We start from the raw sequence: 24,795 nt of genomic DNA, 5'->3' as shown, positions 1-24,795 counted from the left end.
TGTTTAAACCTTGCTTTCCTAAAGGTTGTCATTACTTTCCCCTAATCCTTGCCCTACTTCTTGCACATTGTTAGCGTTTCGGGGTACTCAAGATTAATTGTATAGCAAAATAGAAAAGGAACAGTATAAAAGGATTGAATTTTTGCAGCAGTTGGCAAGTATTTTGGATTTGGGTGCCACACCCTTAAATCAGAATGTGGCAGATCCCCATTTCATGCCACTTTAAGGGCTAATCACTAAATATGCCCCAGGGTTGTTCTCCGTATTCCCCAAGTCAAATTTACTTTCAGAAGCCAACTCTGTACGTTTGGAGCAGCTGTCTGAAAGGATGCCCCATTTTTGGGAGCCAGAAGACCTGGGTTCTTGTTGTGGGTCTGGCCATAAAAATATGTGAGGCCTGCAATAATTACCCTGGACCTCAGTTTCCTCATTTTTAAACTAAACAGTTTGGAGGAGATGGTGTGAAGGTGCCTACTAGCATTCCGCGCTTCTCTCTCGGCTCCCTACTCTGAGGTCAAGCCCACTGTCCTGTCCTGTGCTGTTTTACAATGTCCAGGGACATTGTGGGACATGGCAGTTAAGAGGCTTTTGCCTACTAGTTAAGTGAGAAATCTTGGAGGAGATCTGGTGGCTTTCTTACTAAGCTTGCCAGGTCAAGTATGTTAATGAGGCAAGTAAGAAAACCTGGGAAAACGCTAATATTTCAACTTTGATGCTGTACTAAAAATTTCTCCAGTACACCAATGTCTGTATTATTGCATTCTTAGCAATGTAATGCAGGTATTCATAGGTAGTTTGCCATCCATATCATGTTTCTAGGAAAATGTAACTACCAAATGCCAACTATTGTGGTAAGCACATATAACTCTATTTTTGACACTTGTCATTCAGAAAGAGAGGCAAGGAAAGGAGGAGAAAAAGAGTGAGAGGAAGGACATGAAAGTCAAGTGCAATCTGTTGTGATCCTTGTGGCCAGTTTCTTCCTCCTTGACTGGGGTCTTTGCTTGCTGACCTTGGTCAGTTTTTGAGATTAAAATACTCTGATTAAATAATTCCCCAGACTCACCTCCACTTTACTCTGCTCAAGCAGAGGATTCTTATTCAGCTCAAGCATCCCCTTTATTATCTAGGGAAACCCTTAAGAATTTTAACCTGAATTTAAAGAGATAACCAACCTTATTTCTCCCAACCTCACCTAACTTACGGTCACCAGGGCTTAACATAACATTCTCAAAATAAAAGTACGAATTTGAATTCTCTTAAACTCTAAATTGTATTTATCACAACACTTTTAGAGAGTAGAAATAAGTAGGAAAGTTGAAAGAGCAAAATGGCAACTTAAGAAATTTGGGAGCCACACATCATCAAAAAATCTACAAACAATAAATGCTGGAGAGAATGTGGAGAAAAGGGAACCCTCTTGCACTGTTGGTGGGAATGTAAATTGATGCAGCCACTGTGGAGAACAGTATGGAGGTTCCTTAAAAAAAATAAATATAGAACTACCATATGACCCAGCAATCCCACTACTGGGCCTATACCCTGAGAAAACCATAATTCAAAAAGAGTCCTGTACCACAGGGTTCGTTGCAGCACTATTTACAATAGCCAGGACATGGAAGCAACCTAAGTGTCCATCGACAGATGAATGGATAAAGATGTGGCACATATATACAATGGAATATTAATCAGCCATAAAAAGAAACAAAATTGAGTTATTTGTAGTGAGGTGGATGGACCTAGAGTCTGTCATACAGAGTGAAATAAGTCAGAAAGAGAAAAACAAATACCATATGCTAAGCCATATATAATGGAATCTAAAAAAAAAAAAAAAAAAAAGGTTCTGATGAACCTAGGACAGGAATAAAGACACAGACGTAGAGAATGGACTTGAGTACACGGGGAAGGGGAAGGGGAAGCTGGGACGAAGTGAGAGAGTAGTATTGACATATATACACTACCAAATGTAAGATAGATAGCTAGTGGGAAAGCAGCTGCATGGCACAGGGAGATCAGCTCGGTGCTTTACGACCACCTAGAGGGGTGGGATAAGGAGGGTAGGAGAGAGAGGCAAGAGGGAGAGGATATGGGGATATACATTTGCATATAGCTGATTCACTGTGTTATACAGCAGAAACTAACACAACACTGTAAAGCAATTATACTCCAATAAAGATGTTAAAAAAAAAAAAGAAATTTGGAAGCTACTTTGGAGGAGTTGCCATTGAGGCACTTCACTAATAGTTGAAATTCCCATGATAAGCTTCCTTTTGTGCTTCTAGTGGATGATATCCAAGATAAACTTGATTCGTATAGTTAGAAGAAAGTATTCTTATATGCATACTGTTTCCAAAAGTTCTTGAGTATAATTGCCACCTTCAGAAAACCTCAAAAAATGCCATGATAACCAAGGAATGAACAAAATTTAGAGCGTTCTATAGCAATATAGTAGATTAGAAAATAATACGTTTTTTAAGCTTTAGTTGTAACGTTCTTTTTGTTCAGTGCCTGAAGTGATATTGCTAATGTTGGAATTGCAAACTGGACTGGAAGAAATTGACAAACATGAGAACAAGACGTACATCTGAACAAGATGTACAACCACATTTACCCTTCCAGGTTTTACCACACTTATCTGTTTCTCACCATCTTTGAGATCCTCAGTCCTATAGTCCGGGGACTGCCCTTCCCTCCAAAAAGTTGTATACAAATAGAGAATTATAGTATTCCATGAAAATAGCATACTTAAAAAAGGGGAGGGAGAGGGATGCTTAATTCAGATTGTAGCCATGTGGTCAAGCATTGCTTCCCAGTCTCCTCAAGTATCAGGTTCTTTTTTTTAATTTTTAAAAGAACTTTGTGAAACTTCACACATGATTAGTTGTACTTCTAATATCCTTTGGTTGATAAAATATATAACTACCAAAAGCTGTTGTAAATTCAATATCAATTCGTGTTTGTGACTCTCAACAGTATCTGCACACTGTTTGAAAAACAGGAATACATGTAAGTATGAGACACTTACCAGTGTTCAAGCAGTGCTTGCTTACACATTGGGGTATGTGGACATTTTGCAGTAACGCTATGGCCCAGACCTGAGCCTGCTCATTGAGAACTCTGGCTCAGAGTGGAAAGGCCCAGAAGTAAACTGTGTGATGGATCTCAATCACAGCTTGGTGACATAATTGGCTGTCTCAGTCAGTTTACAACAATCATTAAAATTTGCAAATAATTTTTAATAACTTAAATTTAAGATTATTCCTTTAACTGCTCACATGCAATACACTTATTTTAGTGAGTAGGAGAGAAAAGGAGTGGTGTTAGTTATATGGAGAATTTCTCATTCATTCACTCAATATGTATTGAGCTCTCGTTGTGGGCTGGGCACTAGGGATTCAGCAGTGAACAAAACCCACCGAAATCCCTGCTTTCATGGAGCTTACATTCAAGTCAGGGAGACAGACAGTAAAATAAAGAAGAATATTGGATGGCATAAGTGCTACGGAGTGAAATAAGGCAGGGGAAGGGTAAAGGGAGTACTGGGCAGCTGGCATAACCGTTCTGGTTTTGAATAAGGTGACCAGGGAAGGCTGTACTGAGAAGGTGACATTTGAGCAAATACCTGAAGGAGGTGAGGCAATGAGCTGTGTCGACCCTGGGGCAGAGGGACTGGCAAGTGCAGAAAGAAAAGCAGTGTGGAGTGGAGTGAGTGAGAGAAAAGGGGAGGAGGAGTTGAGGTCAGAGAAGTGGGATGGGTGCAGATTGTGTAGGGCCCTTTTGGCCCCTCTGAAGACTTTGGCCTTTAGTCTGAGTAAGACAGGAAGCCCTTGGAGGGTTTTGAGCAGAGGAATGATGTGATGGGATTTATGATTTAAAAGGATCACTCTGGCTGTGATGTGAAGAATAGATTATCAGTGAAGTGGAAGCAGAGAGACCAGCACGGAGGCAGTTGCCTCAGTCCAGGCAAGAAATGTGGTTGGTGTGGACTAGGGTGATCACCGTGCAGGTGGTGAGGAGTGGGGGAACCGTGAACTGAGCCTGTCCATCTTCATGTGTCACTTAGTGGTGGGGCGAGGGGGCGGTGGAGAACCACTAAGACCAAATCCCTTCATCTTGCAGATAAGAAGAAGGCTGCGGAGAAGGGATTTGTCCCAGGAAAATAAGTGCTCTTGCATAGTGGTATTGAACTTGGGGAACACAAGCAGGAAGAGGAGGTGTGTGCACAGCCTTCTGCAATCCCCCATCTCTCCCCCAAATAAAGTCAGAATCAATGTATCATCTACTAGTCGTCAGTAGCTTTACTCTTGAAAGAAACATTGAACTTCCTTGGTCGTAACTGTGGATTTTAACTATGATAATATGTGCATTAAAGAGAGTGAAACTAGGAGGTTATGTGTGTGGCAGGAGTGTCTCTCAGGTCATCAAACAGACCAGGACTAAAATCCTGGCTTCCAAAGCATTTCTCAGGTCAGGTTGGGAAGTGTAACTTAGAAAAATTAGTCTAACAGTTGCCAAGAAACGAAGATAGGCAAACATGAGGTTAGGGAGGGTGAGAAAAGTGAAAAATAAGGATGAGCACTTGTGTGCCACACAGATTAGCACTGTTTTTTTATTTATTTAACATTATCATCAGTTGCTCACTGTAAATACATACCTTTTATCTGCATGAAGCCTATCTGATAGTCTTGGGGCAGGAGGATAGGATAATCAGGATAGAGGCCATAAGACTACTGTATCTTGGCAGAGTCTAGGTCCCCAAAGAAGAAGACACATTCGAAGAGGGTGGGATTAAGGAAGCAAGCACTGGGCAAAGCCTTACAGCTTTTACTATATTCTGTGGCAATTAGACAAGCTGTATATGTGGGTGTATGACCTTCTCCCTCCCCAAAATGTGTTAAGTGCTGTGTTTGGGAGATCCCTGATGACACCTGTTTCAGAACAGAAATAAGGAAGATAGAGGGGAACATTTCAGAGAAAGTGGCCTGAAATTGCTCTCCTTAGGATGGAGGGAGCAGGAGTCTTTCATATAGGGCGACCTGTGGAACAAGCCTCTGGTTAGCTTCTAAGATGGGGTTAGAACTGTCATTTCAAGCCAGTATCATATTGGAGTTCTGTTATATTTTAGTCATAGGATTTCCATTATTGAATAGAATGCATTTATTAGAGATTTTTCCCCCCCATAAATTAGTGGTTGCTGTCTACCCGCTAAGTAGCTGGGGAAAAGTAGACTACAGTGGGAAGGTAACAATGGAACAGATGCTCTTTCCAAAAACAAGGGAAGGAGGAGGCAGTAGAGAAGGTGATGGGTATGTCCTTCATACTGAAACTGTGGCAGGGGAATTTAAAGTTGTTCTGAATAGGGAGGAGCCAGATATGCTAAATAGTCTAGTTTGATCCTGGTACACTGCTCACACCCAAGAGGGTATATTCCCACATGGGCACTGACCACCTGACTTTATACCTACACATAATGTGTATATAATTCATAGTCACGGCCCACTTAGATATGCAGATATACAAAGAGGCAAAGGCCAGTTTTACTCAGAGGAGCTCTAGATGAGTAGATGGGAGGGATTGGGTTTGAAGGAAAGAAGAGAGTAGATAGCTAGGTAGGAAAGGTGGAGGTCAAAGAGACAAAGTTGAGGCGGCTTGGCACTAGGAAGTTAGCAAGTGATCCTTTAGTTTCTCCTCTTGCAAATTAAAACTTGGCCAGCCCGCTTGCTTTGTGGTTTTGCTTACTTGAGGAAATAACTGTATACTCAAAGTTCAATGATCTTTGAATCATGAACCATTGTAAATCAAAGCATTTCTCTTGTAATCAGGAGTTTACCATTTAAGAGCCAAAGTTCATACTTCAGATTTAACATCTGACAACCTTGAAATATAGGTCCCAAAGCCAGCCTCTCTTTCCTTCTCACCAGCATACTCAAAATGTAGATGGACATCAGGAGTAATGCAGGTGCTCAGACTCTATAGCTGTTGTCTTTCTCTGCCATGAATTTTTAGTATTTAGAGTGCCTGTCTCCAGTTGTCTCGTTGACTTGGGATCCATACCACACCTGTGAGTAGGCTGACTCTACTGTTCATTTCACAGGACTGTTTTTTTCTTCTCTTCAGTTTACTTTACTGACTTTCTTGATTGTCTTGTCTCCTGTTGTTAATTCTTCAGGGTTTTGTCTTTTATTTTTTTCAGTACCAGTCAGGGTAATGTGATAGAAAGAATGTGGGCTTTGGCATCAAACAGACCAGGACTAAAATCCTGGCTTCCATACATCCTGTGATATGTTGGTTATTTAACATCTCTGAGCTTTGGTTTTCTCATTTACAGAATGAGAATAATACTTTCCTTCCATAGATATTATGGGTATTAAATCTTCAGAAAGTCCAATTCTCAGAATTTACACGAGAAAGAAAAATATATATCTTTGCAAAGCAGCTTCATTTATTTTTTATTGAAGTATAGTTGATTTAGAATGTTGTACTAATTTCTGCTGGACAGCAAAGTGACTCAGTTATACACATATATACATTCTTTTTTTTATATTCTTTTCCATTATGGTTTATCCCAGGAGATTGGATATGGTTCCCTGTGCTATACAGTAGGACCTTGTTGTTTATCCATTCTAAATGTCATAGTTTGCATCTACTAACCACAAACTCCCAGTCCATCCCTCTCTCTCCTTTCCTCCCCCTTGGCAACCACAAGTCTGTTCTCTATGTCTGTGAGTTTTTTTCTGTTTGGTAGATAGGTTCATTTGAGCCGTATTTTAGATTCCACATGTAAGTGATATCGTATGGTATTTGTCTTTCTCTTTCTGACTTACTTCACCTAGTATGATCATCTCTAGTTGCATCCATGTTGCTGCAAATGGCATTATTTCATTCTTTTTTATGGCTGAGTAGTATTCCATTTTATGTATGTACCACATCTTCTTTATCCATTCATCTGTCAATGGACATTTAGGTTGTTTCCATGTCTTGGCTATTGTGAATAGTACTGGTATGAACATAGGGGTGCATGTATCTTTTTGAATTATAGTTTTGTCTGGGTATATGCCCAGGAGTGGGATTTCTGGATCATATGGTAACTCTATTTTTAGTTTTCTGAGGAACCTCAATACTGTTTTCCATAGTGGAAAGCAGCTTTATTTTTAATACCCCAAAGCTGGAAGCACCCCACATGTCTATCAACATTTGAATGGATAAACAAATTGTGGTATATCCATACAGTGGACTACTACTTATCAATAAAAAGGGTTGAACTACTGGTGAGTATTGTTTTTATATTCTAGCTACCAGTCCTTTACCAGGTATGCTATGAAAATATTTTCTCTTAGTCTGTGGCTTGTCTTTTCATTTTCTTTTTTTTTTTCTTTTTTTTTGGGTACATTTATTTTATTTTATTTTTTTAATAGTAATCTTTTATTTATTTATTTATTTTATATTTATTTTTGGCTGTGTTGGGTCTTCGTTTCTGTGCGAGGGCTTTCTCTAGTTGCAGCAAGCGGGGGCCACTCTTCATTGCGGTGCGCTGGGCCTCTCACTATCGCGGCCTCTCTTGTTGCGGAGCACAGGCTCCAGACGTGCAGGCTCAGTAATTGTGGCTCACGGGCCTAGTTGCTCCGCGGCATGTGGAATCTTCCCAGACCAGGGCTAGAACCCGTGTCCCCTGCATTAGCAGGCAGATTCTCAACCACTGTGCCACCAGGGAAGCCCCTATTTATTTTTAATTTTTATTTTATGTCAGAGTATAGTTGACTAACATGTTGTGTTAGTTTCAGGTGTACAGCAAAGTGATTCAGTTACACATATACATATATGTATTCTTTTTCAAATTCTTTTCCCATTTAGGTTATTATGGAATATTGAGCAGAGTTCCCTGTGCCATACAGTAGGTCCTTGTTGTTTATCTATTTTAAATATAGTAGTAGTACATGTTAATCCCCAAATAAATAAACAAAATAATGCTCAAGAAATGAAAAATAAAAAGGAGGAAAGAGAGAACAATTCTGGGTAATTTTAAAAGATCTGGATAGTCCTAAGGTATCCTGGGTATTAATAATAAAAAGGTCATGTATGATTTTCCTGGGAGGAATTTTTAATAGGGTGTTAAATGTTGAAAAGACCTTGCAGAAAGTTACAGAGTGAGTTTGAGCTGAAAAAGTAGAGATGATAAAAACAAACATCTTAAAGAATGTGACTGTGAGGTGTGTGTTCCAGGTGGGATTCCCCAGGAAGCATTCATTGAGGAAGAGCTTATCAGGAATTTTATTAGGGAGTGTCCTTGGTATTAACACCTGTGGTAAGAAGGGTGAGGGAAGCAGAAGTAGGAGAAGTGGAACTGTGATGCAGTACTGACTACATTTTCAGCCAAATCCAGGAAGTTACATTTTCTTAACAGCCTTTAGAAGAGCAGAAGTTTTAAATTTTGATGAGATCCAATTTGTTGGGTTTTTTCATCATGGCTCTAAAAGTTCTTTGCCTATCCCAAGGTCACAAAGATTTATTCCTGTTTTCTCTAGAAATTTTACAGTATTAACTTTGTCATTTAGGACCTAAATGATTCATTTCGATTTAATTTTTGTGTCTGGTATGAGATTCATTTTTTGTGTATGGATGAATAGTGTTCCAGCACTGTTTGTTGAACTTTCTCCATTGAATTCCTTGCTATCTTTGTCAAAAATCAGTTGACCATTTATGTGTGGGTCTATTTCTGGTCTATATATTCTGTTCCATTGACGTGACTGTCCTTTTGTCAATGCCACACTATTTCGACTAATATACTGTTATGGTAAGTTTTGAAATCAGTCTGATTGCACCAGCTAGGACCTCTAGTGTGGTAATGAATAGGAGTGAAGAGAATGGACATTCTTACCCTGTTCCCATTCTTAAGCAGAAAGCATTCATTCTTTCACTATTACATGTGATGTTAGCTGAGGGTTTTTCACAGATACTCTTTATCAGTTTAAGGAGGTTCACGTCTATTCTTATTTTCTGAGAGTTATTAAAATAAATGATTTTTAACTTTGTCAAATGTCTTTTCTTCACCTACTGATATCATGTGGTTTTTCTCCTTTAGTCTGTTGATATAGTCAGTTACATTGATTGACTTATGAGTGTTGAACCAATCTTGCATTCCTAGAGTAAACCATAGTTAATCATGGTGTGTTATTTCTCTTACATATTGTTGGATTCGATTTACTAATATTTTGTTAGGATTTTTTTCACTTATGTTCATGAGGGATATTGGTCTGTACTTTTCTTTTCTTATAATGTCTTTGGTTTTGGTATCAGCATAATGTTCGCCTCATAAAGTGAGTTCAGAAGTGTTCCCTTCCTCTCTACTTTCTGGAAGAGTTTGTGTAGAAGTGGTATTAATTCCTTCTGAAGTGTTTGGTAGAATTTTCCAATAAAGCCATCTGGGTTTGAGTTTTCCTTGTGTGAAGGTTTCTAACTACAAATTTAATTTCTCTAATATTCTTAAGGATATTAAGGTTATCTGTTTCTTCTTGAGTGAGCTTTGGAAATTGTCTTTCAGTGAATTCATCCATTTCATCCAAGTTACCAGATTTATTGGCATGAATTGTTCATAATATTCTCTTTTTAATGTCTACAATTGTATGGATTGTAGACATTAAACAATATGTAAGGATCTGTATTTATGGCCCCCTTTTCAATCGCATTATTAGTAATTTGTGTCTTCTCTTTTTTTCCCCTTGATTAATCTACCTGGAAGTTATCAATTTTATTGAAGTTTTCAAGAACTAGTTTTGGTTTCATGATTTTTTTCCTTTACTTTTTTTCTATTTAATTACTTACCTGTTTCACCATTCCAGTACTGATTTTGCTCTCATCTTTATTAATTCCTTTCATCTACTTCCTTTTGGTATAATTTGCTCTCTTTTTTTCTTCAGGTAGCAGATTAGATCATTGATTTGGAATGTTTCTTTTTTTCTAATGTAAGCATATGATGCTGTAAATTTCCCTCCAAATATTGCTTTAACTGCATCCAGCAATTTTTTATATACTGTGTTTTCATTTATTTAAATGTTTTCTGGTTATTTGGAGGATCTTTCCTCTTTGACCCTTGGTTATTTAGAAGTATGTTATTACATTTGCAAATACACAGGGATTGTTCACATATCTTTCTGTTACTGATACCCAATTTAGTTTAGTTCTGATCATAGAATACGCTTTGTATAATTTCAATTATTCTAAATTGGTTGAGGATTGGTTTCAGACTCCGAATGTATTCTATCTTGGTCAGTGTCCCATGAGCTCTTGAAAAGAATGTATATTTTGCTAATGTTGGGATGGAGTGTTCTGTAAATATCAATTAGACCAGTTTGGTTGATGGTGTTGTTCAGCTCCTCTATATCCTTACTGAATTTTTTGTTTACTGGCTCTACCAATTACTGAGAAAAGAGTTTTGAAGTCTCCAGTCATAACTCTATTGTTTTTTCATTCATGTGTTTTAAAACTCTAATGTTAGATGCAGTCACACTTAGGATTGTTATATCTTCCTGATTAATTAATTCCTTAATTATTATGTAATGTCCCTCTTTTTTTTAAATTTATTTATTTTTGGCTGCTTTGGGTCTTCAGTGCTGCGTGCGGGCTTTCTCTAGTTGCTGAGAGTGGGGCTACTATTCGTTGCATTGCACATGCTTCTCATTGTGGTGGCTGCTTTTGTTGCAGAGCACGGGCTCTAGGCATGTGGGCTTCAGTAGTTGTGGCACGTGGGCTCAGTAGTTGTGGCTCACGGGCGAGCTCTAGAGCACAGGCTCAATAGTTGTGGTGCATGGGCTTAGTTGCTCCGTGGCATGTGGGATCTTCCCAGACCAGGGATCGAACCCATGTCCCCTGCATTGGCAGGTGGATTCTTAACCACTGCGCCACCAGGGAAGTCCCTGTAATGTCCCTCTTTATCCTTGGTAATATTACTTGTTCTAATATTAATATAGTCGTGTATTTACATGCATATCGTTTTCTATATTTTTACTTTTAACCTATGTGTTGTTTGTATTTGAAATAGGTTTCTTGTAGATAGTATATAGGAAAATCTTGCTTTTATATCCACTCTACCAATCTCTAACTTTTTAATCAGGATATTTCAATCATTTACACTTAATGCAATTATTGATATGGTTGACTTTATTTTATTATTTTTTAAAATTTATTTATTTGGCTGTGCAGCAGGATTGTGGGATCTTAGTTCCCTGACGAGGGAATGAACCTGGGCCCCCTGCAATGGAAGCACAGAGTCCTAACCACTGGACCCCCAGGGAATTCCCCAGTACGTAGTCCTTTTTTTTTTAAATTTTTTAATTTAATTTAATTTTTTTATACAGCAAGTTCTTATTAGTCATCAGTTTTATACACATCAGTGTATACATGTGAGTCCCAATTGCCCAATTCATCCCACCACCACCACCACCCACCCGCGGCTTTCCACCCTTGGTGTCCATATGTTTGTTCTCTACATCTGTGTCTCAACGTCTGCCCTGCAAACTGGTTCATCTGTACCATTTTTCTAGGTTCCACATACATGCGTTAATGTACGATATTTGTTTTTCTCTTTCTGACATACTTCACCCTGTATGACGGTCTCTAGATCCATCCACGTCTCAACAAATGACCCAATTTCGTTCCTTTCTATGGCTGAGTAATATTCCATTGTATATATGTACCACATCTTCTTTATCCATTCGTCTGTCGATGGGCATTTAGGTTGCTTCCATGACCTGGCTATTGTAAATAGTGCTGCAATGAACATTCGGGTGCATGTGTCTTTTTGAATTATGGTTTTCTCTGGGTATATGCCCAGTAGTGGGATGCTGGATCATATGGTAATTCTATTTTTAGTTTTTTAAGGAACCTCCATACTGTTCTCCATAGTGGCTGTATCAGTTTACATTCCCACCAACAGTGCAAGAGGGTTCCCTTTTCTCCACACCCTCTCCAGCATTTATTGTTTGTAGACTTTTTGATGATGGCCATTCTGACCCGTGTGAGGTGATACCTCATTGTAGTTTTGATTTGCATTTCTCTAATGATTAGTGATGTTGAGCATCCTTTCATGTGTTTGTTGGCAATCTGTATGTCTTCTTTGGAGAAATGTCTATTTAGGTCTTCTGCCCATTTTTGGATTAGGTTGTTTGTTTTTTTAATATTGAGCTGCATGAGCTGTTTATATATTTTGGAGATTAATCCTTTGTCCGTTGATTCGTTTGCAAATACTTTCTCCCATTCTGAGGGTTGTCATCTTGTTTATGGTCTCCTTTCCTGTGCAAAAGCTTTTAAGTTTCATTAGGTCCCATTTGTTTATTTTTGTTTTTATTTCCATTACTCTAAGAGGTGGATCAAAAAAGATCTTGCTGTGGTTTATGTCAAAGAGTGTTCTTCCTATGTTTTCCTCTAAGAGTTTTATAGTGTCCGGTCTTAGATTTAGGTCTCTAATCCATTTTGAGTTTATTTTTGTGTATGGTGTTAGGGAGTGTTGTAATTTCATTCTTTTACATGTAGCTATCCAGTTTTCCCAGCACCACTTATTGGAGAGATTGTCTTTTCTCCATTGTATATCCTTGCCTCCTTTGTCATAGATTAGTTGACCATAGGTGCGTGGGTTTATCTCTGGGCTTTCTACCTTGTTCCATTGATCTATGTTTCTGTTTTTGTGCCAGTACCATATTGTCTTGCTTACTGTAGCTTTGTAGTATAGTCTGAAGTCAGGGAGTCTGATTCCTCCAGCTCCGTTTTTTCCCCTCAAGACTGCTTTGGCTATATGGGGCCTTTTGTGCCTCCATATAAATTTTAAGATTTTTTGTTCTAGTTCTGTAAAAAATGCCATTGGTAATTTGATAGGGATTGCATTGAATCTGTAGATTGCTTTGGGTAGTATAGTCATTTTCACAATATTGATTCTTCCAATCCAAGAACATGGTATATCTCTCCATCTGTTGGTATCATCTTTAATTTCTTTCATCAGTGTCTTACAGTTTTCTGCATACAGGTGTTTTGTCTCCCTAGGTAGGTTTATTCCTAGGTATTTTATTCTTTTTGTTGCAGTGGTAAATGGGAGTGTTTCCTTAATTTCTCTTTCAGATTTTTCGTCATTAGTGTATAGGAATGCAAGAGATTTTTGTGCATTAATTTTGTATCCTGCAACTTTACCAAATTCATTGATTAGCTCTAGTAGTTTTCTGGTGGCATTTTTAGGATTCTCTATGTATAGTATCATGTCATCTGCAAACAGTGACAGTTTTACTTCTTCTTTTCCAGTTTGTATTCCTTTTATTTCTTTTTCTTCTCTGATTGCCGTGGCTAGGACTTCCAAAGCTATGTTGAATAATAGTGGTGAGAGTGGACATCCTTGTCTCATTCCTGATCTTAGAGGAAATGCTTTCAGTTTTTCACCATTGAGAATGATGTTTGCTGTGGGTTTGTCGTATATGGCCTTTATTATGTTGACTTAGTTTCCCTCTATGCTCACTTTCTGGAGAGTTTTTATCATAAATGGGTGTTGAATTTTGTCAAAAGCTTTTTCTGCATCTATTGAGATGATCATATGGTTTTTCTTCTTCAATTTGTTAATATGGTGTATCACATTGATTGATTTGCGTATATTGAAGAATCCTTGCATCCCTGGGATAAATCCCACTTGATCATGGTGTATGATCCTTTTAATGTGTTGTTGGATTCTGTTTGCTAGTATTTTGTTGAGGATTTTTGCATCTATATTCATCAGTGATATTGGTCTGTAATTTTCTTTTTTTGTAGTATCTTTGTCTGGATTTGGTATCAGGGTGATGGTAGCCTCATAGAATGAGTTTGGGAGTGTTCTTTCCTCTGCAATTTTTTGGAAGAGTTTGAGAAGGATGGGTGTTAGCTATTCTCTAAATGTTTGATAGAATTCACCTGTGAAGCCATCTGGTCCTGGACTTTTGTTTGTTGGAAGATTTTTAATCACAGTTTCAATTTCATTACTTGTGATTGGTCTGTTCATATTTTCTGTTTCTTCCTGGTTCAGTCTTGGAAGGTTATACCTTTCTAAGAATTTGTCCATTTCTTCCAGGTTGTCCATTTTGTTGGCATAGAGTTGCTTGTAGTAGTCTCTTAGGATGCTTTGTATTTCTGCGGTGTCTGTTGTAACTTCTCCTTTTTCATTTCTGATTTTATTGATTTGAGTCCTCTCTCTCTTTTTCTTGATGAGTCTGGCTAATGGTTTATCAATTTTGTTTATCTTCTCAAAGAACCAGCTTTTAGTTTTATTGATCTTTGCTATAGTTTGCTTTTAGTTTTATTGATCTTTACTATAGTTTTCTTTGTTTCTATTTCATTTATTTCTGCTCTGATCTCTGTGATTTCTTTCCTTCTGCTAATTTTGGGTTTTGTTTGTTCTTCTTTCTCTAGTTCCTTTAGGTGTAAGGTTAGATTGTTTATTTGAGAGTTTTCTTGTTTCTTGAGGTAGGCTTGTATAGCTATGAACTTCCCTCTTAGAACTGCTTTTGCTGCATCCCATAGGTTTTGGGTCGTCGTGTTTTCATTGTCATTTGTCTCTAGGTATTTTTTGATTTCCTATCTGATTTCTTCAGTGATCTCTTGGTTATTTAGTAATGTATTGTTTAGCCTCCATGTGTTTGTGTTTTTTATGTTTTTTTCCCTGTAATTGACTTCTAATCTCATAGCGTTGTGGTCAGAAAAGATGCTTGATATGATTTCAGTTTTCTTAAATTTACTGAGGCTTGATTTGTGACCCAAGATGTGGTCTATCCTGGAGAATGTTCCGTGCGCACTTGAGAAGAAAGTGTAATCTGCTGTTTTTGGATAGAATGTCCTATAAATATCAATTAAATCTATCTGGTCTATTGTGTCATTTAAAGCTTCTGTTTCCTTATTTATTTTCATTTTGGATGATCTTTCCATTGGTGTAAGTGAGGTGTTAAAGTCTTCCACTATTATTGTGTTACTGTCGATTTCCTCTTTCGGAGCTGTTAGCAGTTGCCTTATGTATTGAGGTGCTCTATGTTGGGTGCCTATATATTTATAGTTGTTATATCTTTTTCTTGGATTGATCCCTTGATCATTATGTAGTGTCCTTCCTTGTGTCTTGTAACATTCTTTATTTTAAAGTCTATTTTATCTGATATGAGTATTGCTACTCCAGCTTTCTTTTGATTTCCATTTGCATGGAATATCTTTTTCCATCCCCTCACTTTCAGTCTGTATGTGTCCCTAGGTCTGAAGTGGGTCTCTTGTAGACAGCATATATATGGGTCTTGTTTTTGTATCCATTCAGCAAGCCTGTGTCTTTTGGTTGGAGCATTTAATCCATTCACGTTTCAGGTAATTAGCGATATGTATGTTCCTATGACCATTTTTTAATTGTTTTGGGTTTGTTTTTGTAGGTCCTTTTCTTCTCTTGTGTTTCCCACTTAGAGAAGTTCCTTTAGCATTTGTTGTAGAGCTGGTTTGGTGGTGCTGAATTCTCTTAGCTTTTGCTTGTCTGTAAAGCTTTTGATTTCTCCATCGAATCTGAATGAGATCCTTGCCGGTTAGAGTAATCTTGGTTGTAGTTTCTTCCCTGTCATCACTTTAAGTATATCATGCCACTCCCTTCTGGCTTGTAGAGTTTCTGCTGAGAAATCAGCTGTTAACCTTATGGGAGTTCTCTTGTATGTTATTTGTCGTTTTTCCCTTGCTGCTTTCAGTAATTTTTCTTTGTCTTTAATTTTTGCCAATTTGATTACTATGTGTCTCAGTGTGTTTCTCCTTGGGTTTATCCTGTATGGGACTCGCTGCACTTCCTGGACTTGGGTGGCTATTTCCTTTGCCATGTTAGGGAAGTTTTCGACTATAATCTCTTCAAATATTTTCTCTGGTCCTTTCTTTCTCTCTTCTCCTTCTGGGACCCCTATAATACGAATGTTGTTGCATTTAATGTTTTCCCAGAGGTCTCTTAGGCTGTCTTCATTTCTTTTCATTCTTTTTTCTTTAGTCTCTTCTGCAGCAGTGAATTCCACCATTCTGTCTTCCAGGTCACTTATCCGTTCTTCTGCCTCAGTTATCCTGCTATTGATTCCTTCTAGTGTAGTTTTCATTTCAGTTATTGTATTGTTCATCTCTGTTTGTTTGTTCTTTAATTCTTCTAGATCTTTGTTAAACATTTCTTGCATCCTCTCGATCTTTGCCTCCATTCTTTTTCCGAGGTCCTGGATCATCTTCACTATCAGCATTCTGAATTCTTTTTCTGGAAGGTTGCCTATCTCCACTTCATTTAGTTGTTTTTCTGGGGTTTTATCTTGTTCCTTCATGTGGTATATAGCCCTCTGCCTTTTCATCTTGTCTGTCTTTCTGTGAATGTGGTTTTTGTTCCACAGGCTGCAGGATTGTAGTTCTTCTTGCTTCTGCTGGTATGGTTGACTTTAAATGTATCATTTTGCTAGATGTTTTCTATTTGCCTTTTCTGTTCTTTTTGTTTCTGTTTTCTCTTTTTTCCTACTTAACTTTTTTTTTTACTTCTACCTGGTTTTTTATTGAATTTCTATTTTGTTTTATCTGTACTACTACTGGCTTATTAGTTATGCCTCTTAAAAAATTTTAGTGGCTGTCATAAGTTTTACAGTATATCTCTTTATTGCATTCCCCTTTGAAATAATATTATAGTACTTTATGTATAGTATAAGAACCTTCCAATAGTATACTTCCAGTTCCTTTCACTCATTCTTTGTGTTGTTGTTGTTGTACATTTTACTTTTACATATATTGTACACCCCTCATTTTTCGTGATAGAAATGTCTAGATCTTGATTGTGGTGATGATTACATAGTATATATGTGCTTTCAAAACTCAATAAACACTGCACATAAGATAAGTATTTTATTTTATGTAAATTATACCTAAATGAAGATTTTAATATAAATATTAATATATATTTTAATATAAATATATGTGTATATATACATATATGTGTGTGTATGTCTTTCTGTTTATAGAGAGCATAAGAATATAGACCTAGTATAGGACTTTCCTAGACTATTTACTATTTAATTAATTTACTGTTTAATTAATAGTATTAATTAAATGGCATTGGTGCTAGTGGTGACAATTTGAAAAGAGTTAATGTTTAGTAGAGGGAAGTACATAATGCATACTTAGGTTATTTACCATTTAAACTTTGCCATCATTTGAGTATTATATTTATAATCAAGAGCACCTGCAAATGAGCTATTTTGTCTCCTTTTTTAAATAGACAAATGAGGAAATTGCTAAAACTGTATGCTGTTCTTCCTTTATGTTTCTAAACCAGAGAAAGAGCAAGATTGTCTAGAATTCTGTGAAGTCTGATATAGTATCCACTTGCCCTATTTAATTTAAATTGAAATTTCAGTTCCTCAGTCATGCTGGCCACATTTCAAGTGCTCAGTAACCACATGTGGCTAGTGGCTACCATGTTGGACTGCGCAGATATAAAATATTTCTATAATCACAGAAAGTTCTTTTTTTAAATAATTATTTATTTATTTATTTGGATGCACTGGGTCTTAATTGCCGCATGCAGGATCTTCATCGCCACGTGCAGGATCTTCGTTGCATCATGCAGGATCTTTAGTTGCAGCATGAGAGCTCTTAGTTGAGGCATGTGGAATCTAGTTCCCTGACCAGGGATTGAACCCAGGCTCCCTGCATTGGGAGTGCAGAGTCTTAGCCACTGGACCACCAGGGAAGAAAGTTCTATCGGATAGAACTGTTGAAGGAAAAATTAACAAGTTGTCCATGGCTTGCCTTTCTCCTTCCTGTAATGAAAGGCTAAATCTACTTTTCCTGGCTGCTTGGATGTCCTTCTCTGAATGTATCTTCATTCTGTTTACCATTAGTCCAAAGAAAATATGAGTGATTAATCTTGAAAAATGCCTGTTACTGATCAATGAAAATCCTTAGCCAAGGTCCCCATGGATTTCTTTGGTACCAAAATTTATTAGTCACTTTTCTTTTTTCTCTCACTTGACCTGTCTGTTATTGCATATGACATTTTTGAATATGCCATTCTTTTTGGCTTTTTCCTCTTTTTGTTTGTATGACACTATGACTTTGCCTTTTCTACTTCTATCTCTCTGGTCCCTTTTTCTTAGCCTTTTATAGGTTCTTGTTCCTCTGCCCATCTCTTAAATGACAGCCTTCCATAGCAGTCCATCCTTAACCTTATTTTTAACTCCCTGGACACCAGATACCACATATATGCTGAAGGCCAACAAATCTATAAGCAGCTCAGATTTCTAACCTAAGTTCCTAATGAATATAACTATGTGGCTGCCCTAAGAGCATCCCAACCTCCGTATATCCAGAACGATTTCACTCCCTTCCTCTCTTGCCTCTACCCCACGTAAGTGTGGGCCATTACTATCCACCACGCTTCTAGCTAGAAATCTGGGGCCTCTCTTGTAATTCAAACCAGTTAATCAATTCCTGTTGATTCCACTTCCTAATTACCTCTGATACTGATTTTTTGTTTTTTCCCAAGGCCCTGTTTTCAGATATTCCATATCTTCAGTTCTTACAACTCATTTATCTTTCTCCTTCTAGTTTATTTTCCCTGCTACTGTGGAGTGATCTTCTTAAAATGCAGAGCTGATCATCTTATTCTGCTATTTAAAATCCCTCCAAGGTCTCACATTACTTTTGGCAAAAATGCAAACATCTTAGCATATCTAGTAGTCTCTTCTGGGTCTGCCTCTTCTCACCTCTTCCATCCCCATCTTTCAGTCCTCAGCTTAGAGTCTTTGTTCATTCATATCCAGCCACTTAACTGCCTGGGGTTCTCAGAACCAACCATGTGCTTCTCTCTCACCTCTGTGCCTTTTGAATTTTCTGTTCCCTCTACTTGGGGCTGATACCTCTCCCCATCCCCCACCCCCACCCCCACACACCCTTTGCTTCCTTGCTTGGCCGATTGCATCTTGTCCTTCAGGACTCCATCAGGCCTCCTCCCATCTGGGAAACATTCCCTGATATTGTCCCTCCCCGGGCTAGTCTTTGTGCCTTCCTGACTTCCCTAATGTTCTCATAGTATTCCATGCTTTTCTGTACCATAGCAGTTATTTCCCTGTATTGTAATAGCACAGAAAATATTCAATAGCAATTTATGAAATACTCAAACAAGTGTAAACTCTGAAAATATATTTGAATTCACAGACTAATGCATCATTATAGTAACCTTCCACTGTGTTCTTATAGGTGAAGATGCTGGAAGCAGATCTGGTTTCAAAAATGCTGCGAGCTGTTCTACAGTCTCATAAGAACGGAATAGCATTACCCCGGCTCCAAGGAGAGTACAGATCCTTAACTGGAGACTGGATCCCCTTCAAGCAATTAGGTTATCCTACGCTAGAAGCCTATCTGAGAAGTGTGCCAGCAGTTGTCAAGATAGAGACTAGTAGATCTGGAGAGGTAAGAAGGTAATTGTGTGTTTCAGAAGAGTCAAACCAATTCTTAATTGCCTGTCTGGCACTTCCAATCTCATAATTAGGGTAGAAGTCAAGGTGAAAAACACTAGCCAAGATCGGTAGTGATAGAGAGAACAGCATCCACAACACAGCCAATATTCTCATGTCTTTTGTTTTACCCTCAAATTCTTTCTGTCGTAAAAATAAGGTTTTAACCATATTAAATTAAAAATTTTCAAGTTAAACTTTACCCAGTCTCATTGTCCAAACTAAATAACTGTACTGGAGACCTTAACTGCCTAAATGTCATACCCACTCATTATAGACCTGCTACAGCTATTTTTGCCTAGGTCACTAATGACTTCCTGATTACCGAATCTAATAGACACTTTAAAATTCTCATCATTTGACCTGACTCCTATCTATTCCTACTGTCTGGATCCTAGTTCAGCCTCTAATTGATTGATCATCACTTTTGGTTATTACAGGGCCCTCCCTACTGTTATCCTTGTCTTTAGTCCCTACCCTGTTCTCACCTTCACACTTTAGTAACAGTGATCATGTTATTCTACAATTTTAAATCCTTTAGTTTCTCTGGAAGAATATTTTATGTATAACATGGGCGATTAGGTGGTAGCAAGTAAATTTTTTATTGCATATACTCTATGACCCAACAGTTTCACTTCTTGGTTTCTGCCTAATGTACCGTATGAAAGATATGGACAAACCACCATCCAAGACAGAAAGGCACCCATCCCCGCAATCAATACCTTTTTTAGGGTACATTTCTATATATGTAAATATGTAGAACAGGTCTGGAGTATTTCTCACCAAAAATTATAATAGTTGTCCTCTTGGGAGGTGGGTGGGTAGGGAGGCAGTGGGTAGAGGAGAAAAGGGGCCCAGGATTGGGAGAGTGGTCAGAGGTTCACGTAATCTGTAATAAATTTTATATAATGAGAAGGTATAAACTAATTAAATATTATATTAATAATAAAACTTTCTTCAGTGACCCTGGTTCTCCCAGACAGAGCCCTCCTTTCTATCTGCTTGGCCCCTTGTAATACATCCAGTATGACACATGACATAAAGTTTTCTGTTTAGTCTCTTTGCCTCTCTTTCCTTCATAAGTTTCTTGAGGATAAGGGATTTTTTTTTTTTTACCCCTAACAGTAGGTGTTTAATAAATATGTGTTGAATGTATAAATGATCAAATATCTGAATGAATTAATTAATAATTTAGTAATGCTTCATATACTTACTATGCTATAATTTACTCAACTCTTTATTCTCCTATTTTGGACATTTTTAATGTTTCCAGGTTTTGATTATTAAAATAACCCCTAATGCACATATTTGGGTATGTAACTTTTTCTTTTGAATTATACTCTTATATTTTCAGGAATGGAAATACTGGACCAAAGAATAGGAACATGTTTTGGCTTGTGGTGTAAAGCCTCACTGCTTTCCTGTTCTTGATTTCAACTTAGAATCAAAGACTTCAACACTAGATGGTTCTCTAGAGATAGTCTAATCTCAACAGTCTACATTCTTTTTTCAAATCCTTCTTCAAATATCCTATATATCCCACCATTTTTTTTTTTAAGATAAAAAGCTGAGCTACTGTATTTTAAGTAGGTGCCAAAGGGTCCAGGCCTCTGCTTACCCTGTCTTGCCCTCACAGCCCTGAGGCACCTCCATGGAATTCTATAGCTCCATTGAACAGTTTGAAAACCCCAGATCTAAGCTCTTCCCTGTTTTACAGCTGATAATACTGAGATTTTAGAAGTAAACTGGTTTGCCCCAAGTCACCCAGCTAATCCATTGCAGTGGCAAGACTAGGATTTAGTGGTCTTTGGGAGACCACTAAATACAAATAGCAGTTGCAAGTGTGTACTTTGAATTCAGAGAGGTAGCCTAGCTGTGTGGCTTGAGAAGTTTGCTTAACTTTCCTGAGCCTCTGTTTTCCCATGTGTAAAATGGGAATAAAATATATCTCACAAATTATATGAGATAATATATGCAAATCACAGGTTTCATTTGGTTCATTTGTTAATCCTATAGTACCTAGCACATTTTAGATGCTTAATAAATACCTGTTTAAGGAATAAGTGAAAGTTTCAATTTGAGGAGAGATTATTCAGTGTGCCGGACTATGCTTGATTTCTCTTGCAGAAAATATAATTTAGCTCTAACATTATCAAAGAGAGAGAGACATGAATATTTGCATACAGCTTGATTTGGGACATATAAACACACAAAGATGCACTTTGAAAAATCAGCCTTTAGGTACCAGTGAATCTGAGAAATGTTTCTCCTCTCACCTTGCCTCTCATAATTAGATTACCTGCTATGCCATGGCCTGCACAGAAACTGCAAGAATTGCTCAGCTTGTGGCTCGTCAGAGGAGTTCTAAAAGGAAAACTGGTCGGCAAGTTAATTGTCAGATGAGAGTAAAGAAAACCATGCCATTTTTTCTAGAAGGTAAGATCTTTTCACATGCTAAAATTTTAAAGCCTGTCTATGAATATACTGTCAGATGGAAATATTGCTTGTATTCATGATAAACACCTTTATTTGTTAATATTCATATGTCAAGGGAGAAGTCCTGAAGCTAGTATTTCCATTTGAAATTAAGTGAACATGATAAGCATGACTTATTAAGTAAAGTAATTATACAGTGTGAAATAACTCAGCATAGATTTTAATTAAACTTATGGCAAAGTGTGGTTTTACTCTTTATTTTGGGGGAAAGGCTCATCTAGAATGTTGGATGAACCAAGAAGCTCTAAGTTAATGTCTTATTTAGGAAATCATGTCTTTTACTATAAATCCTCTATTTTCAGAAAAACATGAATTATATAGTACATAAAGGTATTATAGGCAACTCAGCCTGTGTTTACTGATCATTTATCTCAAGGAGCTTATAATCATTTCTAAAACTAAATTCTCAAGAAATAGTTAAATGATGGTAGAAAAGAGTTGATGCCTAAATGCCACAAGGAGCATTTTAGACAAAGGAGCAATCATTGTGAGAATGGCAGTGGAGGGCTTCATGGCAAAGGGGAGACTTGAACCCAGACCTCTAACAGTTGGAAGAATTTAAATTGATGGAGAAGAGATGGGAGGACTTGGTGAGTAGAGGGAAAGTAATGGGCTAGTCTAGCAGATGAAGCCACGTTTTGAAGAACCTCATCTGCTAAATACACACCAATCTACTCATCCCCTGCTGACCGACCCTCTAGTGACCATCTCTTCATATTCTTTATTTTTAAAAAATATTTATTTATTTTTTTAACATGTTTATTGGAGTATAATTGCTTTATAATGGTGTGTTAGTTTCTGCTTTATAACAAAGTGAATCAGCTATACATATACATATAGCCCCATATCTCCTCCCTCTTGCATCTCCCTCCCATCCTCCCTATCCCACCCCTCTAGGTGGTCACAAAGCACTGAGCTGATCTCCCTGTGCTATGCGGCTGCTTCCCACTAGCTATCTATTTTACATTTGGTAGTGTATATATGTCCATGCCACTCTCTCACTTCATCCCAGCTTACCCTTCCCCCTCCCTGTATCCTCAAGTCCATTCTCTATGTCTGTGTCTTTATTCCCGTCCTGCCCCTAGGTTCTTCAGAACCATTGTTTTTTGTTTTTGTTTTTTTAACATCTTTTCTGGAGTACAGTTGCTTTACAATGGTGTGTTAGTTTCTGCTTTATAACAAAGTGAATCAGCTATACATATACATATATCGCCATATCGCTTCCCTCTTGTGTCTCCCTCCCTCCCACCCTCCCTATCCCACCCCTCCAGGTGGTCACAAAGCACCGAGCTGATCTCCCTGTGCTATGTGGCTTCTTCCCATTAGCTATCAGTTTTACATTTGGTAGTGTATATATGTACATGCCACTGTCTCACTTTGTCCCAGCTTACCCTTCCCCCTCCCTGTGTCCTCAAGTCCATTCTCTAGTAGGTCTGCATCTTTATTCCCGTCCTGCCCCTAGGTTCTTCATGACCTTTTTTTTTTTTAGATTCCATATATATGTGTTAGCATACGGTATTTGTTTTTCTCTTTCTGACTTACTTCACTCTGTATGACAGACTCTAACTCCATCCACCTCACTACAGATACCTCCATTTCATTTCTTTTTATGGCTGAGTAATATTCCATTGTATATATGTGCCACATCTTTTTTATCCATTCATCTGTCGATGGACACTTAGGTTGCTTCCATGTCCTGGCTATTGTAAATAGAGCTGCAATGAACACTGTGGTACATGACTCTTTTTGAATTATGGTTTTCTCAGGGTATATGCCCAGTAGTGGGATTGCTGGGTCTTATGGTAGTTCTATTTTTAGTTTTTTAAGGAACCTCCATACTGTTCTCCATAGTGGCTGTATCAGTTTACATTCCCACCAACAGTGCAAGAGGGTTCCCTTTTCTCCACACCCTCTCCAGCATTTATTGTTTGTAGATTTTTGATGATGGCCATTCTGACTGGTGTGACACCTCCTCATATTCTTACAAACTGTTCTGAGAATAGAGACCGACAGAAAACATCTGGACAGGGGAGTGACATAATGAAACCATGGTTTTGGGAAGCTAATCGATTCTGTTATGTATGCCTGACTTCGTAGGAAAACCAAAAGCAACCCTCAGACAACCAGGATTTTCTTCAGATTTTTCTATCAGCAAAAAACCTAATCCAACACTGTTAAGAGACAAAGGAAACTCTCTTGGAATTAAATCTGTTGCCGAAATGCCGCCTTACACATTATATGCAACTATTGGAAATGAAGTATTCAAAGATGTTCCAGTGCAGAGGCATGTGACCATGTCTGCCAACAACAGGTATTTGAGCTTTGTCTGACTAAAAGGAGAAGTTTGGTGAACCTAGGATAATAAATATTAAACATGTGTGTTCAGGGTAAGAAGGAAGTACTTTCTGTTTTGTGTAGTATGAGTTCACATGTTAGTAAAGAAATGCATCATTACTAGTTAGTCCACTTTTCTGGCTGCCTAAATGTCATTCTCTGAATATCTCCATTTTGTATTTGTTGTGCATTATTGGTAATCTCTCTTTGTAAAATTTATTTTAAAAGCTCTCACAAATTGATCTAAGATGCTATTTCAGCATAACTTACTTTTTCTGAAAACCTTTCTTACAATTAATTTTGTAAGTTTTAAATAAAATCTGATTGATTTGTACACTCTACTGTGTTCCAATAATTATACCCATAATTACACAGTAGCATTACACATCCATGCATCAGAATACTGCACTGGAAGTAATAACACAACTTTAAAGTTTTAGTTTGAATGCTGCCATTCACTAGCCAGGTGAAATAA

General features: G+C 37.7%; 1 protein-coding gene across 1 annotated transcript in view; it reads left to right on the top strand.

Moving 5' to 3' along the window:
- TDRD7 (tudor domain containing 7) overlaps window positions 1-24,795 on the top strand; it is an 89,609-nt gene that overhangs the window by 3,823 nt on the left and 60,991 nt on the right. The window contains exons 2-4 of the mRNA XM_082468559.1: window positions 19,234-19,446; window positions 21,785-21,926; window positions 24,084-24,297. Coding sequence (XP_082324685.1) covers window positions 19,240-19,446; window positions 21,785-21,926; window positions 24,084-24,297 — 563 coding nt within the window. The 5' untranslated portion in view covers window positions 19,234-19,239. The remainder of the gene's footprint in view (window positions 1-19,233; window positions 19,447-21,784; window positions 21,927-24,083; window positions 24,298-24,795) is intronic.

Source organism: Balaenoptera physalus (genome assembly GCF_965194825.1).
Source record: "Balaenoptera physalus genome assembly, chromosome: 7".
Classification (NCBI taxonomy): Eukaryota; Metazoa; Chordata; class Mammalia; order Artiodactyla; family Balaenopteridae; genus Balaenoptera; species Balaenoptera physalus.
The sequence above is the reverse complement of the archived record's forward strand: the minus strand, read 5'-3'. Positions and strand labels throughout refer to the sequence as shown.